Source organism: Lithobates pipiens, unplaced genomic scaffold (assembly GCF_037356315.1).
Source record: "Lithobates pipiens isolate NorthernLeopardFrog02 unplaced genomic scaffold, aLitPip1_a1.2 Scaffold_16, whole genome shotgun sequence".
In the NCBI taxonomy this organism is placed as follows: Eukaryota; Metazoa; Chordata; class Amphibia; order Anura; family Ranidae; genus Lithobates; species Lithobates pipiens.
The window spans coordinates 47,291,891-47,312,789 of NW_027507748.1; the positions used below are offsets into that span (position 1 = coordinate 47,291,891).

A 20,899-nucleotide genomic window follows, 5' to 3' on the forward strand; every position below is an offset into this window, starting at 1 on the left:
AACCACATAATTATTATTGTTTTGCCTAGGCCAGAGACACAGAAGGTTGCTTCCATGATTTGGCAATAGTGATTTTGGCCCCCAGTAAGATGAAAAAGATCAATCGTTAAAGGCTACTCAACTGGAAAATTTTGAATGGCAATTTGAGTGTCTGAGGAACCGACCCACCTGTGACTCTGCGCAACAAAGCAAAGTTACCATTCCAAAAACTACGAATCCTAGGAAACTCCCACCTTACATGGTACATAAAGTAGATCCAAACAGATTACACCCTCAAAAACATAACGGAGAGTTAGAGGGATACAGTCTTGCCAGTCATGCTGGAACTAAATACCAGCGGGTAAGAACCTTCAAATTAGCTTCTGTTAAAGAGGAAGTAAACCCTGATGAGTTTACTTCCTCTTTCATTCCCTGCAAAGGTAAAGCATAATGGACTACTATGCATCGCATAGTAGTCCATTATGTGTCACTTACCTGACACAGGAGCCAGCGATGTCACCGCTGTCCTCTGTAGTCCGGCGGATCCATCTTCTCGGTGGGGTCTCGCTGCTCCGCCGCTGTCATTCGGCGAAGCCGCGATGACGTCACTCCCGCGCATGCGCACGGGAGCCGACACGCGCGGCATCTTCGTCGTTGGCGATGCCGCGCTCAGTGCGCCTGCGCTCCACTGTCTATGGCGCATGCGCCGTAGACAGCGGTGCCTGTCTTTCGGCAAATATCTCCTAAACCGTGTAGGTTTAGGAGATATTTCTTGGACCTACAGGCAAGCCTTACTCTAGGTTTACCCGTAGGTCAAAGTGTGTTGTAAGGGTTTACAACCACTTTAAGGCAACATTCATGATACCAGGAAATAGGGATCAATTTTTAATGATAAAAGGTGAAGCCTTTTTTTGAATTTCACAGTTGCTCTATATTGTGACATGTCAGAAATGTATACATGCATACGTCTAAAGTTAGTGACAGGTCCACTTTAAGCTTATTTTGGTGTGGGCTATACATGATCTTCATTTTTACAGCTTATTATAGACACAATGCATCAACATGTTTTCTGTAGAGGTAAAGTTCATATTCTCATATTTTCGTTCCTTATAGCAATATGTTTCGTGACTATATCTGTCATATTTGCACTTTATCTTTTTTTTTGCTGGAGGGCGCCTATGAGGATCTGTTGGCCTCACCTTCAGGGGTTAGGTTTATTTTTAGAATGGGGATTTCATGTAGCGAACCATGTTTCCATTTTTATCCAGGGGAAGGTAAAGTGGGCCGCTGCACTGTTTTTAAATAACAAAAACAAGAGAACTACTATGGGGCAGAATTTAAGTTTAACATATTACTAGAAAAAAAAGCACAGGCTCTTCCCTATAGCGCAGCATCAGTGAAGCACATGGCCTAAATAGGCTGGGTTGTTGGAGGTGAGAATCAGGGATGCCAACCCAAATTCACGAAAATCCATGATTTTTACATCTTTCTGTGAATGTCTGTGATAGCGCTGCGGGAAATTTGACACGAACTGACACAGGCTGGGAGGTACACTAACTGACACTGATATCACCAGTGACACATATAAAGTGATCAGTAGAGCTGGGCTAGCAGTTCAGGTCAAGCAAAAGTTCGGCCCAATTATTGCCTGTTTACCCATTCAGCGAACACCCAAATTTGCAGAGCACAGTGCATTATAGGGCTCTATATGGCTTTGCCTAATCAGGGCACAGAGCACAGTCAGCAGATAATTGCCATTATCGCACATCACCCTTCCTGACTCAAGCTTCCATGGCATGAACCACCTCTGGGCCTGCCCCTGCAAAGCTGAAAGAATCTTTGCTCCAGGTTTTGTTCCTGTCACCTAGACAGACGAGCTGAAGCACCGCATGACGTCTTTTAGCCTGACTCATTGAATGACCCCTTGAACGCTTAAGGGGTACTTGTGGTTCATAGAACAATTCAGCAGAGGAGGGCATGGAGGAGGAGGGGGTGGAGCTGACTGATCATCACCACTAGCTGTATGGAGACATGGCGGCAAAACAAGTTCCTGCACCCTTTGCAAGCAGAGTTACCCAGTATGCTGTGAACAAAATATATCGTCCTGGACCACATATCAGCAGTAGTGTTGGGCGAAGGGCGATGGGCCAAGCAAAAAGTTTGGCCTCAACATCACCTGTTTACCCATTCGACGAATACCTGAATTTGTGGGGAGCTCAGCGGGATGTGCACCCATCGAGTGCCCCACATCTAGGGTTGAAAACAGGTATGGAGAGCTTTCCAGTAGATGACCCACTGGGTTACAGGGTCATGAGAATAGACCACTGTCCAGAACTTTCCCAGTATGCAATTGAGCTGCTGAGCTGCCCTGCATCCAGTGTGCTTTCTGAATGAGCATTCAGTGCTGCCGGAGGTTGACAGATAAAAGAGCGCACCGGTCCACAGACTCCATTGACCGGCTGACATTTGTCAAAATTAATCAGTCCTGGATTTGCAGCAGCTGTCAAGCCCCTGATGCCAATGTCGCTGTTTGAGGCTGGGTTCACAACAGTGTGAATTGGATGTGGGTTCCGGTGCAATTGGATGCAGGAGATTTTGACCGGCTCTCATATCTCCGCAGCGGGTCCGGTGCGATTTGCACAACAATGCTGGGCGTCTTTTGGTCCGTTTCAGGTCCGAATTCAGCCCAAAATTTGGGCTAAAAATCGGACCTGAAACAGTGAACCAGGAAACACCGGACCCCTGCTGTGAGCTGCGTGCAGCTCAAATGTGAACCCAGCCTAAATGAGATCTGGAATCTCTGCAAGACTGTCTAGGTTGCCTAGCTTTGTGGGTATTGATTTTATCTTGAAGTTAGTTTTTTTTAATTCATTTTGAATCTTCTCTTTTAAGATTATTGTTGGACAAGTTTTGTGAAGAAAAATAAACAGATTACCTCTATAAGGTTATGGTATGAAGGCACCAACACTCAAAGCCCAATTTGCCAAAGAGACACCAGAATTTATCAAAATCTCCAATCTTGTCCTGAGTGCACTAAAATGGGGCTTCATCATACAGACTGGCTCCCCAAGCCGTTGTTTATCCCTTTCATGACTAAGCCTATTTTTTGCATTTGGTGTTTACAAGTTAAAATCCATATTTTTTGCTAGAAAATTACTTGGAACCCCCAAACATTATATATATATTTTTAGCAGAGACTCTAGAGAATAAAATGACGATTGTTGCAATATTTTATGTCACACGGTATTTGCGCAGCGGTGTTTTAAATGCAACTTTTTGGGAAAAGGGACACTTTCATGAATTAAAAAAAAAAACAGTAAAATGATCCCATTTTTTTGCATAATATAAAAGATAATGTTACGCCGAGTAAATAGATACCAAACATGTCACACTTTATAATTGCACGCACTTGTGGATTGACGACAAAGTATGGTACCTAAAAATCTCAATAGGCGATGCTTTAAACATTTTTTACGGTTACCAGGTTAGTGCTACAGAGGAGGTCTAGTGCTAGAATTATTGCTCTCGCTCTGACGATCGCGGATATACCTCACATGTGTGATTTGAACACCGTTTACATACACGGGCGCGACTTCCGTATGCGTTTTCTTTGCTTCGCAAGCTAGCGGGGACTGCGGGCGCTTTAAAAAAATTTTTTTATTTTTTTATTTATTTTATTTATTTTAAAATGACAAAATTGTTTTTAAAAAAAATAAAAATTTGATCACTTTTATTGCTGTCACAAGGAATGTAAACATCCCTTGTGACAGTAATAGGCGGTGACAGGTACTCTTTATGGAGGGATCGGGGGTCTAAAAGACCCCCCACCCCTCCTTTACACTTCAATGTATTCAGATCGCTGAAAACGGCGATTCTGAATACCGGATATTTTTTTAAAACCGGCGCCATTGGCAGCCGAGTAAACGGAAAGTGACGTCATGACGTCGCTTCCGTGTTTACTATGAGGAGACTGGAACGAAGCCGATTACGGCTTCGTTCCAGTTCCTCCCCAGCAGCCGGAGGCAGTGGAAATTAAATCAGCGGCGGGAGGGGGGGACGTCCCCTCCCGCTCCTCCGGCATAACCGCCGAGCGGCTTTTAGCCGCATCGGTTGTTATGGCTGGATAGCCAATCGCCTGCTAAAAAAAAGCGGTACCGGGATGATGCCTGCAGGTGCGGGCATCATCCCAGTATACCCCCTGGAAGCCGAGTACGCACATCTGCGTACGCTCGGCGGGAAGGGGTTAAAAAATACGAAAAGGTTGCAGGGAAAATATATTTAAATGTAATTTTATTTTCTTTATATATATATATCAGTTTTGTTGCAGCAGGTTCTATACACGGCACAGATCTAAGGGAACCCCCCATGCACTATATTGAAAGGAATTTTTCCTTATTACTGTTTTACTTTAGTCATCATTAAAATCACTGCTTCTTTAAAAAAATACATTTTTTAGCATCGATACATGTCCCCCAGGGCAGTACCCTGGTCCCCATACAATTTTTATGGCCAATAACTTGCATATAAGCCTTCAAAATGGGCATGTTTGATTTTTCAAGTTCGGGTCTCATAGACTTTAAAAGGGTTCATGTCCAAACTTTTGAGATGTTCGAGAGTTTTGGAGCAATCCCAACCAGGAGGTGTTAGGCCCAACTCTAATAATGTGTATTACTTGCCCGTGGCTAAGAGTGCCTTAGAGAGGCAGCAGCGCCGGAGCAGTTGTATATATAGAGGGAGCCTGCCAGAGGCAGGAATAAGATAAGCAGTACACTGCACCCTGAAACTAAATGAGCATTTAGCCCTTGCAGTGTGAGGGGGGGCAGAGAGTCCTCCATTGGAAGGGTAGAATTTGTCTGATTCCGGAGTTCAGCTTTAATACATATGTGAATGCAGTTAGAAGCTCTATAAGACAGAATATTGGTTTTCTTGTCCTTCAATAACACGGCACAGACAGTACAATAGGCCTGCTGTCTGCACACACCCCTCTGCTGTCCCCGCTCTATCGCTCCCGGTAGGGATGAGCCGAACACCCCCCGGTTCGGTTCGCACCAGAACTTTCGAACGGACCCCAAATTCGTACGAACGTTAGAACCCCATTGAAGTCTATGGGACTCGAACGTTCGAAATTAAAAGTGTTAATTTTAACGGCTAATATGCAAGATACTGTCCTAAAACGGGTTTGGGGACCTGGCTCCTGCCCCAGGGGACATGGGTCAATGCAAAAAAACTTTTAAAAACGGCCATTTTGGCGGGAGCACTGATTTTAATGACGATTAAAATGAAAAAAAAAGTGAAATATTCCTTTAAATATTGTGCCTGGGGGGTGTCTGTAGTATGCCTGTGAAGTGCCACGTGTTTCCCGTGTTTAGAACAGTTCCTGCACAAAATGACATTTAACGGAAATAACGTCATTTAAAGCTGCTTGCGGTTTTAATGTTATATCTGGTTCCTGCAATATGGTTGAAAATCATTGAGAAAAATGGCATGGGTAGCCCTCCCTGCCCATTACCAGCCCCTTTGGGTCTTGTACGCATATTAAGGGGAACCCCGAGCTAGCGGGGACTGCGGGCGCTTTAAAAAAAAAATATTTATTTTTTTATTTATTTTATTTATTTTAAAATGACAAAATTGTTTTAAAAAAAAAAATAATTTGATCACTTTTATTGCTGTCACAAGGAATGTAAACATCCCTTGTGACAGTAATAGGCGGTGACAGGTACTCTTTATGGAGGGATCGGGGGTCTAAAAGACCCCCCACCCCTCCTTTACACTTCAATGTATTCAGATCGCTGAAAACGGCGATTCTGAATACCGGATATTTTTTTAAAACCGGCGCCATTGGCAGCCGAGTAAACGGAAAGTGACGTCATGACGTCGCTTCCGTGTTTACTATGAGGAGACTGGAACGAAGCCGATTACGGCTTCGTTCCAGTTCCTCCCCAGCAGCCGGAGGCAGTGGAAATTAAATCGGTGCTCCCGATCGAGCGGGAGCACCGGTAACAGCGGCGGGAGGCGGCGGGAGGGGGGGACGTCCCCTCCCGCTCCTCCGGCATAACCGCCGAGCGGCTTTTAGCCGCATCGGTTGTTATGGCTGGATAGCCAATCGCCTGCTAAAAAAAAGCGGTACCGGAATGATGCCTGTACGCATATTAAGGGGAACCCCGTACCCATATTAAAAAAAGGAAATACGTGTGGGCCCCAGGACCTATATACTCAGAACAGCAGTATACAGGCGGTGCAAACAAGACAGGGACTGTGTAGGTTTGTTGTGTTAAGTTGAATCGGTTTGTAATTTTCAACTGGTACATTTTTAAAGTGTAGCTCCAGTCAAAAAAACTATTTTTAAGCTTTTTGGAAAACATAGGGAAGGGTTATCACCCCTGTATAATTTGTTTTGCCGTCCGTCTTTTTCAGAGCACGCAGACAGCACGCACAATCTCCTACCACTGACTGCAAGCTCTATTTAAAACGAGCAAGATAGTTAGCTATATAGGGGGATATAGCGGTGTATACTGCGTTCAGAGCACGCAGACAGCATTCACAATCTCCTAACACTTACTGAAAGCTCTATTTAAAACGAGCAAGATATTTAGCTATATAGGTGGATATAGCGGTGTATACTGCGTTCAGAGCACGCAGACAGCACACACAATCTCCTAACACTGACTGAAAGCTCTATTTAAAACGAGCAAGATATTTAGCTATATAGGTGGATATAACGGTGTATACTGCGTTCAGAGCACGCAGACAGCATGCACAATCTCCTAACATTGACTGAAAGCTCTATTTAAAACGAGCAAGATATTTAGCTATATAGGTGGATATAGCGGTGTATACTGCGGTGTATACTGCGGTGTATACTGCGTTCAGAGCACGCAGACAGCATGCACAATCTCCTAACACTGACTGAAAGCTCTATTTAAAACGAGCAAGATATTTAGCTATATAGGTGGATATAGCGGTGTATACTGCGTTCAGAGCACGCAGACAGCACGCACAATCTCCTAACACTGACTGAAAGCTCTAATTAAAACGAGCAAGATATTTAGCTATATAGGTGGATATAGCGGTGTATACTGCGTTCAGAGCACGCAGACAGCACACACAATCTCCTAACACTGACTGAAAGCTCTAATTAAAACGAGCAAGATATTTAGCTATATAGGTGGATATAGCGGTGTATACTGCGTTCAGAGCACGCAGACAGCACACACAATCTCCTAACACTGACTGAAAGCTCTAATTAAAACGAGCAAGATATTTAGCTATATAGGTGGATATAGCGGTGTATACTGCGTTCAGAGCACGCAGACAGCACACACAATCTCCTAACACTGACTGAAAGCTCTAATTAAAACGAGCAAGATATTTAGCTATATAGGTGGATATAGCGGTGTATACTGCGGTGTATACTGCGTTCAGAGCACGCAGACAGCACGCACAATCTCTTAACACTGACTGACAGCTCTATTATAAAAGATAGATATATCGCTAGATATATAGGTGAATATAGCGGTGTATACTGCGGTCAGGGCACGCAGACAACAACCACTACAGAAGAGCAAGAACGAAAAATTGGCTGATAACGATCGGTGTATACTGTGTTGAAGGTACACAGAACACCCATTAACTGCTACAGATGCCAACACACTACACAAGGCCGCCGCGCTGGCGGCCTTATATAGTGTGGGGCGTGTACTACACAGCCTGAGCTATGATTGGCCACAGGCATCCTGCCTGTGGCCAATCATGGCTCTCCTCGCTGCCGGCGCTGTGATTGGCCAAGCATGCGGGGTCACAGTGCATGCTTGGCCAATCATGAGCCAGCAATGCACTGCGCCATCGCAGTGCATTGTGGGCCGTGAGCGCCACACGAATTTGGTGCGAACGGCCCATAACGTTCGGAATTCGCCGAACGGGCGAACAGCCGATGTTCGACTCGAACACGAAGCTCATCCCTAGCTCCCGGCAGTGTCACCCAGAAATAGAACTCTATTCAATGACGCCGTTACAGCTTACCTGCACAGAATTCACCGACTGTCATCTGCTAATCAGCCTGCAGGCTGAATGAGGTGACGGAAGACACAAAGCTGTCTGGATGGATGGATGTGAATTCCTCCAGTTTAGAATTCCAGAGCAGAAACTATACGGGTAGTACTGGTTTAAACAGAATCTATGTATTCATCACAGCTAAAGTTTAATCTGCTTATATTTTGCCTTCCCTAGTTCCTCCTTAACATGCAAATTGTATTTTAATAGGGCTGTGGAAATTAAAGATTAATTCCTCGGTTAATCGATTCATTTTTTTGATCAATCAAAATTCTTCCAATCCGTACTCACCTCTCCGCCGGCTTCCGCGTCTTCAGGGAGTTCCGTCGGAGATTCTGTGATGTCATGGACATCGATATCACTGGACTCCTCCCCCCTTCCCCAAGTGCCTCCGTCTGCTAACGAAGGGAAGGGGGGAGGAGTCCGGTGACGTTGAAGTTCTGATTGAACGTAAGGCATATAGGGGAGGAGCTACGCATGACGTCACCCGCTGCTGTCCTATGGAATTAACACGATTGTCGGCTTTACATGCTGTGTTTTTTATCATCTTTATGTGAGTAGTTTGTGTTTGAACACAAAAATTAAATCTTATACTTAGGGGGTGAGCACTTAGATCTTTCTTTCTACCCATGACCTGCCGTCCTTGCGGAGATCTAAGGAGATGTGAGAGAAGTTTATGGTCTGTCTTAACCCTTCTGATACCCGCTTGCATGACCACCTGTTTGCACAGGGGTCCATGCCATAAGGTGAGAGTGATTAGTTAGACCGGAGGTGGAGGGATTGTCACGCTACTGTGGAAGAAAAATTACTTACGTCAGTGCTACAGTTTGGATTTAAAAAGTATTTGTGTGAACTGTGAAGTTAAGTCATGGATTGTGGAAACTAACTAGTGTCGGGTGATTGTATATAGCGTATACCACATTTACCACTGACTAATGCAGAGCTGCAATGCAAGGAGATCAGCTAAAAGTAATTGGATCTGTATGTCCAAAATTAGATGATTTTTGGGGAGGCGCAAACAAACTGAAAAATTCCAGCCACTGTGTCCATCATATGCAGCCTCTGTGTGCAAATGCAGCCAACTGTGCCCATCATATGCAGCCAACTGTACCCATCATATGCAGCCAACTGTGCCCATCATATGCAGCCAACTGTGCCCATCATATGCAGCCTCTGTGTCCATCAAATGCAGCCAACTGTGCCCATAATATGCAGCCAACTGTGCCCATCATATGTAGCCTATGTTCCCATCAAATGCAGCCAACTGTGCCCCATTAATTGCAGCCTCTGTGCCCAAAATATGCAGTCTTTGTGGCCAGCAAATGCAGCCAACTGTGCCCAGCAAATGCAGCCAACTATGCCCATCAATTGCAGCCTTGGTGCCCATAATATGCAGTCACCATGCCCAGAAAATGCAGCCAACTGTGACTCATCATTTGCAGCCACTGTGCCCCTTCCCCCGCTGTCTGCCCGGAACTTACCCCATCGTGGTGGAGGGTCAGGCGGCGAGCTGTGGGACGGGTAGCGTGGTATTGGCCCCTGTGTCCTCCGGGTGCCTTCTTCCTGTTCTGCTAGACGGCCAATGGGATCGCCTCTGCATTCAGCCAATCAGGTGACCGCTATTACATCCACACCTCCTGATTGGCTGAGAGGCAGTTCTGTGTTAGCAAAGCAAATATTCATTTGCTTTTCTAACACACCTGGATGGACTGTAAGCGCAATGGTTTTCGCTCGCAGTTCACCTTTTTTGAAGCCTATTAGAGCCTACCCACAACCCCCCCTCGCTGCTGTAATTCAGGCACCCGGCGTCTCAAAAAGGGGCCGACCACCTGAATAGGGGGTGGCTACAGCACCCACGGATATATTCATGCAATGCATGAATCTATCCATACTACACAGATTGGGTGGCTGGAGAGAGGGAGCGACACCCGTATGACTTTAATGGACGTACCACCACTGGACTCATCATCTATGCAGTGCAGGCAGGTCATGGATGGTGGGAGGGGCTGGCAGGGGGCTGTACATGGCTTCCCAAAAACATCAGAGCACCCAACCTTAGTACTCCTATCAAAAACCCTCAGCTCTGATGCAAGCGGTGGGCATGCTCATGGGAGGAGTTATGCAAATATTAACCAGTTAGAGTCTGGTCTATAGGAGACTGACAGCCGAGCGGGATGCTTTTCGTTCGGCTGGACATTATAGAATGTCCTCCCGATCACGCAGCTCATGTGCACCCCCTGGGGTGCCACAGCGCGGTGAACGGTGGTGAGCCATGTCCCTCAGACACAGCTCATCATCGATCAGGGTAAAGAACCAATGATCTTTACCATGTGATCAGCTGTGTCCAATCCCAGCTGATAACAACATAATAAATATATTCAGCACAATCACCTATATTGATAAAAAATAAATAAACTACACCCTTCAAGCAACTAACCTAATATGATTATGACTGCAGCTAGTGTGTTCACCCAACTGACTCTCCAGACCAACGTGTACATAAAAGTGTAGCGCAATCAACACAATAATCTTAATAAGACTACATCAAAACGACACACAGTATCTCACAAAAGTGAGTACACCCCTCACATTTTTGTAAATATTTTATTCACCGCTGTCGCACTTTGAATGACAATTGAGCAGTCATACAACACTGCACCCATGTGAATTTTTTTTATCATTTTCTTTCTTTTGGTGGTATTTAATCACTCCTGTGATTTTTAATTTTTCCTAAAACAAAATTTTTTTTTTAAAAAATGAGTGGGCAAAAAAATAAAAAAAAGTGGGCACCAATGAGGTGGCACTTATATTCTGCACTTATGGGCAGTGATAGGCGGCACTGATGGGCCCTGATAGCCGGCACTGATAGGCTGCATGGATAAGCGGCACAGATGGGCATCACTGAAAGCCAGCACTGACTAGCAACACTAATGGCCACTGATTTCTGGCTGTGGTGGGCACTGATTGTTGGCACTGGTTGGCACAGGTTGCTGGCGCTCTAATGTAATCAGTGCCCTGATTACATCTTCACTGTCCCCTGCGAGGAAATGCCTCTGAGCAGTCAGTGTGAGATGAGAAGAGCCGATTACCGGCACTTCCTTGTTTACATGTGACCGGCGATGATTGGACACAGCCAATCAAATGATTAAAGAGCCACGTCAGTGGCTCTTTACAGAGAGCGAGGTCCTGTTCTGGTGCGCCGTCATAGGACGTTCACCCAGAACAAGAGCCGCACCGTCCCGCCGTCATTTGACGGTAGGCAGGCGGCAAGTGGTTAATGTCTAAATGGCTGGCAAAAAAAGTGAGTAGGCCCTTAGTGAAAATGTCCAAATTGGGCCCAAAGTGTCCTCCATGGTTGGCCAGTCCATCACCTTTACCCTCAGCTTCTTTAGTAAGGCAGTGGTCGTCTTGGAGGTGTGTTTGGGGTCGTTATGTTGGAATACTGCCCTGCGGCCCAGTCTCCGAAGGGAGGGGATCATTCTCTGCTTATGTATGTCACAGTTCATGTTGGCATTCATAGTTCCCTCAATGAACTGTAGCTCCCCAGTGCTGGCAGCACTCATGCAGCCCCAGACCATGACACTCCCACCACCATGCTTGACTGTAGCCAAGACAAACTTGTTTTTGTACTCCTCACCTGGTTGCCGCCACACACGCTTGACACCATATGAACCAAATACGCTTATCTTGGTCTCATCAGACCACAGGACATGGTTCCAATAATCCATGTCATCAGTCTTCTTGTCTACAGCAAACTGTTTGCGGGCTTTCTTGTGCATGACGAAACGCATAGGGAGGAGCCATTAATGTGACACAATTTGTGTACTGAGATGCAGCAGCCATTTTGTTGGTTGGAAACGCCAGTTGCTTCCATCTTTTGCCTGTTATCAACTACTGAATTGTGAGTGTAACGATTTTTAAGCACTACAATAAAAAGATGATTAGGATGTCTGCACTATGAAGTGTTCTTTCTCTCTATTGGGTACGACATGTGGCGGAGGAGTGGTTTTACTTGTTTCCATGTGGTTGTGGAGCTGACATAGAGCGACATCTAGGCTTGCTGTTATCTAGCTGGAGGAGCTGCAGTTTTCTGTCCCCCATGGTGATGAGGAGCGGTTACTGGAAAATACCTAGGCTTGTTTAATCTACCTAAGGGTAAGAGGCAGTGTGTTTGGGTGTTGGTGGTGGTGTCCTAACAAATGGATTTTGCAAGACGTACTATTGTTATTATGGACTTTAAGAGTGAAATTGATGTATAACACATTCAAGACACTGAATGTTCACCTTGGACTATCATATAATTCTCATTAAGCGCTACACCCTTCTTTTATATATTTTATTTAAATCATACTTGCCTAGGTGAATGTAGGATCAGTCCTATACTGCATCTGTCGCTCTCGCCGGCTCTAAGACTGAGAAGCGAGAGATCAAATACCGCTGATCACTCAGTTCTCACAGCTCCCGGAGCAGAGACCTGGAGACTGTCAGTCGCTGCTCTCTGCTCTGCCCCCTCCCCTTCAATGCTCACTGGGTTTTGGAAGGGGCGGAGCAGCTGGCTCAGGCTTGCAGCGGCTCACTGAGAGGCCAAGTTCTGTGATGTCAGCAAACGTTGGGTCACAGCTGAAAACAGGTCACAATAGTGCAGAATGGACTGCACTTCTCTTTTAAAGGAGAAGTACAGGCAAAGCTCATTTGGCTATACTTCTCCTGGGGATCACAGAAGTCTGTATTTTTTTTATTTCTTTAAGATTCATACTTACCTAGGTAATCTGTTGCCCCCCCCCCACCCAGCGCCTCTACACTGAGAGCTGAGCGATCGAACACCGCCAAGCTCTGTTCTCACAGCTCCCCAAGCAGAGAGCTGCTGATTGTCCATCACAGCTCTCTGCTCCCTCCTCACTCATTGGAGGGGCGGCCGGCTCAGGGATCTGGTGGATCCAGACTTCCATTGTCGGGATGGCGCAGAGCCTGGACCGACTTCTGTGACATCAGCAGAAAACGAACTTCAGCCCGCTCTCTGCTGAAAACGGGTCACAGGAGTGCATAACGAACTGCACTCCTATGGTCCACCGAAGTACAGCCAAACGACCTTTGGTTGTACTTCTCCTTTAAGCTCAGCCTACATAGGTGAATCCATCTCTATGCATTTGAGAGATTTAAACTACTTGTTGGCTATCATCAGATCAGCACAAACACTGAAAAAAAACAGTGCTGCCAACAAGAGCAGGAGTAAAATCTGTCAAAAGCAAAATGATTTAATTGCAGTCTACCCCTTGCCTTTCTTAACTTCTTGCCCAGTTTTCACACTCTCCTATTGATGGAAGTGGCGGAAGAACGCAGTCATAGAGCAAACTTAATATACTATACTGACCCCTAGTGGAGAAATTTCTTATTTCATCAGTAGTCAGTTTTCTTTTTTTTCTTTTTTTCTTGTTTTATTTCTCAATAAAAATAATTAAAATGCCAACATCCATCATTAGATCTTTCAGTGGATACAATCCTCCTTTGAAAAGTATTTCTTCTAGGGCTGCAACTAACGATTATTTTCATAATTGATTCTTATCCAATTAATCATTTTTTTACATTTTGTAATAATAAATATCCCCCAAAAATATATATATAAAAAAAAAAAAACTATTTTTTTCCCTCAGTTTAGGCTGATATGTATTCTTCTATATATTTTTGGTAAAAAAAAAAAAATCAAAAAAAAAAAAAAAATCGCAATAAGCGACTATTGGTTTGCGCAAAAGTTATAGTGTTTACAAAATAGGGGATAGTTTTATGGCATTTTTATTAATCTTTTTTTTACTCGTAATGGCGGCGATCAGCAATTTTTATCATGACTGTGACATTATGGCAGACACATCGGCCATTTTTGGGACCATTGTCATTTATACAGCAATCCGTGCTATACAAATGCACGGATTCCTGTGTAAATGACATGAGCGGTGAGGGGGTTAACCACTAGGTGGCAGTGTAGGGGTTAAGTGAGCCCTGAGGAGTGTTTCTAACTTGGGGGGGGGGGCGCGTGGCTGTGTATGACACGTCACTGATCTCTGCTCCAATCACAGGGAGTAGAGATCAGCGACACTGTCACTAGACAGAACGAGGAGATGCTTGTTTACATTAGCATCTCCCCATTCTTCCTCCCCGTGAGGCGACTGCAAGTATGCCCTCGGCGATCGAGTCCGCGTGACTCGCGATCGGACTCACGGAGGTCCCCACTGGCGTACTTGATGGCACGGCGGCAAATTTAAAGGGATGTACCTGTACGCCTATTTGTTTGCCTGTCCGTGCCATTCTGCCAACGTATATCGGCGCGCGCCGGTCAGCGTGTGGTTAAAATGTAATTGTAATGCCTTCTACTACCTCCAGTCTATCAGCCTCCACCTTCTCTGGGTTCAGATGCTGATCTTCCCTGCACAGTCTTGATGTGAAAAAAAAACAAAACAAAAAAACAACAAACATGCAAAACCATTACATAGAGCAGCCCTGATCCTCCTCTTTTGCAGTCCCTCACCGACACCTCTGGCTCCTCCCCTTCAGTGTGCCCCAATAGCAAACTGCAAAGCATAGTATAAAGTGCCCCTATAGCAAGGTAAAAAAACCTTGCGGCTTTAGAACCACTCACTTCCTGTCAGGACTACATGTCCCATGAGGCATTGCTCCTCACACATTCACAAGTTCTCAGGCACTTACTGACATGTATCAATTGTGTACTGAGCTGTATGTGTGCTGCACTGTATTTCCTGATAATGTAAACAAATGATGCATTCTTTATGCAGGCCAACTAATTGGCTGGCCGATTAATCGATTATTAAAATAGTTGACAACCATTTTCATAACTGATTAGTTGTCAATTAGCAATTTTGGTCCCAATGTCTTCCCAAGTGAGACAAATACTATTACGCCAAAACTTTGCAGACACCTGACATTAAATGTACAGCTTTTTGGACATCTCATTCAAAAACTAGTAGCCTCATATTCGAGACATCAGTATTACAGCCAATTCTCCTATAACCTCACCTCCTACTGTCATGGTACAATAAAGCTTGAGGATTCATAAGAGAGTTCTAAAAGGGTATCTAAACGCAAATAATAAATTTTACTGGGGTGGTTATAGAGAAATGAAATGTCAAATAATGCTGCTTTAAAACCTCTAGCTATTAAGACATGCGATCTCTGGTGAAAGCCCACCACCATGCCTTGTGCAGCTTTTAAAAGCTTTGGCACTTTTGGGAAGTCTTTCCTCAAGATTTTGGATTGTCTGGGAAATTTACACCCATTTGTGAGGTCAGGTACTGATGTTGAAAGAGAAGACCTGCCTCACCACCGGCATTCCGATTCTTCCCAAAGGGGTTCAGTAGAGTTGAGGTCTTGGGCTCTGTGCAGGTCCCTCAATTCCTCCACACCAAATTCATCAAACAATGGGGGGGAAGATTTGCTAAAACTGGTGCACTCAGAATCCAGTGCAGCTATCCTCAGTAACCAATCAGAGCTTGTTCAATTATGCTTTGACAATAGGACCGTTTCACACTGGCCCGACTTGCGCTCCAACTTTCAGAGTACAAGTTGACATGACATGTCTAAATCAATGGTTCCCTATGGGAGCCATCTTAACTGATCCTACTTGTGTCGGTCCAACTTTGAAAATGCTTCCTGCACTACTTTAGTCCAACTTCGATATGACGTCAAAGCCATAGAGCAGGGTTTATCAACCAGGGTTCCTCCAGAGGTTGCTAGGGTTTCCTTAAAGAGGAAGTAAACCCTTACAAACCACTTTGACCTACAGGTAAGCCTATATTAAGGCTTACCTGTAGGTCCAAGAAATATCTCCTAAACCTATATGGTTTAGGAGATATTTGCCCGAAAACGGGCACCGCTGTCTACGGCGCATGCGCCGTAGACAGCGGCGCGCAGGCGCACTAAACGCGGCAGTTCCAAGAATGGAGCTGCCACATTTGTCGACTCCCGTGCGCATGCGATGCATAGTAGTCCATTATGCTTTACCTTTGCAGGGGGAAAAAAAGAGGAAGTAAACTCATCAGGGTTTACTTCCTCTTTAAGCAATAAGCAATTTTTGCCTCTCAGATAAGTTCCCACTGATCTTTTTTAGTTATCTGTAAGGGGGTAATTCTTCCTAATGACACAAGTCTAAGCCCCTGTACACGCGGTTGGAGATTTCCACAACCAAATCCGTCGGATTTTGCCCGTCGGATCTTGTCCGAAACTGTTGCATACACACGGTCGGACAAAGTTGGCGAAAAAATCCAATCTTTCAGAACGTGATGACGTAATTTCGTTACGATGGGACTACATTCAGGCTAGTAGCCAATAGCTTTGATGTAGGAATTTGATCTGAGCATGCGTGACACTTGGTCCGATCAAAATTCTCTACACATGATCGGAGTATGTCTGACCGGCCCAGTTGGTCGGGAAATATTTCCAACATGTTGGAAAATTGGGTCCGACGGATATTCAGACGGAATCAGTCCGATGCAGACCACACACAGTCGGATTATCCGACGACACGGTCCGATAGGACACATTCCGACGGATTCTCCGACCGTGTGTACAAGGGCTAAGAAGAATTCTTCCCACTGACCATCACACTAATGTATCACAAGTTTTAGAAATTTTTTTTTTTTTTTTTTTTAGAAAGGGTTCCCTGAGACCGAAAGTTATTTCAAAGGTTCCTCTGTGTTGAAAAGGGCTGCCATAGAGTGTAAAAAGTCACAATAAGTTGGACTGAAGATGCAGGGCAAAGTCGGATCAAAAGTGTCGTGTCGGAGCAGTGTGAACGTGGCCTAGTCTTATTGAAGCTGGCATGGTGCACAGGGTTACGGTGATGTTGGATCAAAAGGACTTTCCCTAAATTGTTACCACAATGTTGTCTAAATCGCTTTGTATGCTGAATTCAATAAACCGGAGGGGTGTCCACATTCTTATAACCATATAGCAGGTTAGCAGTCAGGGGACCGCAAACTTGTGGCCATATACAGATGAAAGTGATCTCAGACTGTTTCTGCCATATTGTCAAGTTTTAGTTCAGGCTTTTTCCATATCTCTGTATCTGGTCTTTTTTTTGAGACATCAGTATTACACCCAAATTTTCCTATAACCTCATCTCCTACTGCCACGGTACAATAAAACTTGAGGATTCATGAAAGAGTTATTAAAGGGCACCTAAACTCAAAATATGAATACATTTTACTGGGGTGGTTATAGAGAAATAAAAATGGCAAAAAAAAAAAAAAATAAAAAAAAAAAAAATCACAAAAATAAATAAAAATGCTGCTTTAAAACCTCCTGATATTCAAAGATGTGATCTCTGGTGACGCACCAGGCAAGCATTGCGCCCCCTAATCCGTGGGCTGTTAGCACTTCCTGAGTCTCTTCCATCAGAATATATTCCGATATTTTTTACAGTAATAGTAGGACAATCTTTGCCTTACCAAGTTCCCATGTGTCCGACTTTGATTCACGTACCCCCTCCCCCCACACCATACCCCGCCCCCTCATCATTGTGCACCCCCCACTTTATAGCCCAGCCCCTCATTGTGCACACACCACCTCCTCATTGTGCACCTCCACTCCATATACTCCCCCACCCCCTTATTGTGCACCCCAACTCCATATAACCCTCCTTCCCCAAGGCTCACTGCCAGCTGGAGGAGTATCCAGTTCCCTCAGTCTCCTGCCTCTTCTCGCCCCAAATCCTTACTAATTTTGCACCCCGGGCAAAATCCCCTGTGCTCCTGCCCACGCTCCACCACTGGAAGGGAGGATCAGAGTTAAGATTAGCTAAACGTCCTCTACAGCAGAGATCTTGTGAGCAAAGGCATAAACATGTTGAAGCTGGGTGCATCTCACATGCCCTGAAACGCGTTGTGCACTTCCTGCCCGATGAGGACTTCCCGTTGACACCCACAGCAGCTCTCACTCTTTATCGCTGCTCTGGATCCAGGAGCGGCTGGCTCTTTCCTTTCCTGGACGCCCGGTAGACACATCTCAACGGCATCAGTTCCCACAGTGCAACAGAGGTCCCCCTACTACCACCTATGAGCCCAAATTAATCCTACAGAGTGCGAGTGGCCAACTGTCTTGGATTTTTAATAATTTTCTTTAGATACTACACTTTTGTCTTATATCCAAACACAGCGCCTGCTTCAACTCTCATGATAGTCTATTAAGGACAGCCAATCCTATCAATCGGACTTACTAATCAAGGACTTTGCAAGACTTTCTCAGAGACTGTGGCTGATCCTCATCTGTAGGGGCATTCTGCGTCTGTCAGCATTCAGCTGGAGGCCAAGAAGATGTGGTTTCTTCCTCTGGCCCCCCAAGTGTCCTCTAGTGATATGTGGACCAGTGGAAGGAGCCATGAATGCAAAGGGAGACAGAGGATCCAACACCCCCAGAAATGTCAGATGCTGAATAGTCTTCAGTCCCCATAGTGCAAAGATTGGCAGCGCGGGCAGTCAAGGATTATTATTTTTTTTTTTTGCTAGTAGCGCTTAAAAAAAAAAAAAAAAAAAAAAAAAAAAATAGAGGCAGATTAATTTTAAAGGGCTCATGCACACTGCAGCGAACTCAAAGAAGCAGCTCCTACAGGCTTTTGAGCTCCTTGTTTTCTGTCTGGAAACTGCCCTCCATGTTAGCCAATGTGTCCCTGCACACCATGGGGTTGATTTGCTAAAGGCAAATAGATTGTACACTTTGCAAAGTGCAATTGCACTCAGCTCTGGAGCAACTGCACTTGCAAAGTAAATGAGGTCAAGTTCACTTTGCAAACAATACCCAATCATGTGCAGGGAAAATTAAAAAAAAAAACAAAAAAAACAAAAAAAAATAAAAACAGCCATTTGCTTGTATATTATTGGATGATGGAATTCAGCAGATCTTTTCCTCATTTACGAAGCTCTGGAGCAACTGCTCTGGCAGAGACCAACTGCACTTTGCAGAGTACACAGTCTTTTTTCCTTTAGTAAATCAACCCCTGAGGCTTTTAGGAGTTTACAGGCATATGCTCTTAGGCTTGATTCACATCTATGCATGTTGCTTTTGAGAGTTTTTGCAGTGCTTTTTGCGGTGCTTGTCGCGTTTTTTGGACACACGTTTTTACTGCGATTTTGATGCTTTCTTTTTTTCATTGTTACACTGTGGTTGAAGTGAAAAAAATAAATAAAAAAAACGCGGCAAAATCGCGGTACTTGCGTTTTTGATGCAGGTCCATTGACTTCTATTGCATGCAAAACGCTGCATTTTGCATGAAAAAAAGTCCCCACCGACCCTTTCCAAAAACGCAGAGGCACAAAAATGCATTGATGTGAACATGTTCCATAGCAACCCATGTTAAAAAATTTCCCTGCATTTCTGCAAAATGCATCAAAAAACGCGTTAGTGTGAATAAAGCCTTACAGGCAGAAAAAACCCCACCAAACTCACATTTTTTGAGAGGAGCTTTCCAGCAGAAAAGATGCCCAAGTGCCCAAGAACACGCAAAAAAAAAAAAAAAAAAAAAAAAAAATAGGGAGGGGGGGACAGAACACTAAAATGGCTTCATATCGACCATCTGCAGCAAAGAATTTATTCACAATGGATTTCCAGTCTTCAGCTACATTTGGCAAAAGAACACAACGCCTACAACATCATAGCGGAATAAAATGGCTCCACGATTGTCAGCCTCTTATTCCAGTTTTGGACCAGGTCAGGTGAATCATTTCTACCAGTCCTTCATAATCATTTAATACTGTCGAGAAACAATTCTTCCATCTTCTCATCTCAATACAGTAACACATTTCAACATAAGAAAAAAAAATGTCCAAATAATTTAAATAGGTCTAGCAACCATTCCTTAGGTTCATAGCTTAGTCAGCGACCAGCTCACAGCTTAGTAACTGTACATTGGCTCCTGGGGATCAGCTTCGCCCGTTTGGCCAGCTTGTGTCGGGGAAGGTACCTGCTCTGTTTGTTCTGCGGGCGTGTCGTCCTCCGTAGAGGGCGGAGTTTCACCCACAGTTACTGCCCTCCAAGTCAGGGGTCCCTCTGTAGCGATTTGACCTCCGAGGGGAGCTATGGAGTTCACAAAGGTGGTGAGGTTAATGAAGTGTGCTACGGGGTGTGAGCCAGGGGCCTCCTGAGACGCGGTGATGGCCAGCTCAGCTGGCCGGTTGTGGAGCACGGCACTGCCGCTCACAGCATCGAAAGTCACAGTGAGGATGGAGCTGTCCAGTTGGAGCTGGCGGTCAGAGCCAGTCAGGTGACCCACAGCTACTGGCTGCAAACTGGCAAACTGCGCGCCCGCTGTGGTGGTGATGGGAGTCACTGTGATGTTGGTCAGTCCCACAGTGCAAGACGGTGTGGGGACATTCCCGTCACTAATGGTCACCACGACCTGCAACAAAAAATAAATTTAAAAAAATTAACAGAGGGGAGGTAAACATATTTCTTTTACTGAATCTTATAAATGATCTTTTCAAAGAGGAAATGATAAAAGAAAAAAAAAAAAAAAAAAAAAAAGAAAAATATAAGGCACATATGTTTTTATTTATACAAATAAAAATAACCCCCTTTTGGGCCAATGTAACTATGTATATACAATATCTGGACAATGCCCCTGGAAGCTGGCAACACTACTCCAACGATCTCCACTTGCTTTTGGGTCTGAGCAGATGGCCTTTTGTATTGTCAACAGAGGATGTTGGTTGATCAACACCGGCACCAATCAGGCGGTACAGTGGTGTAGTGTTTAGCACTCTCACCTAGCAGTAAAAAGGGTCGCTGGTTCGAATCCCAACCACGACACCACCTGCCTGGAGTTTGCATGTTCTCCCTGTGCCTGCGTGGGTTTCTTCTGGGTACTCTGGTT

At 44.8% G+C, this 20,899-nt stretch overlaps 1 protein-coding gene across 8 annotated transcripts in view; it reads right to left on the reverse strand.

Moving 5' to 3' along the window:
- Positions 1 to 19,597: 19,597 nt before the first annotated feature.
- Positions 19,598 to 20,899, reverse strand: part of PRDM15 (PR/SET domain 15) — an 86,707-nt gene continuing 85,405 nt past the window's right edge. For all 8 annotated transcript variants that reach the window (XM_077479853.1, XM_077479854.1, XM_077479852.1 and 5 more), the window contains one exon: positions 19,598 to 20,425. In XM_077479853.1, the coding sequence (XP_077335979.1) occupies positions 19,922 to 20,425 (504 nt within the window). In that variant the 3' untranslated portion in view covers positions 19,598 to 19,921. The remainder of the gene's footprint in view (positions 20,426 to 20,899) is intronic.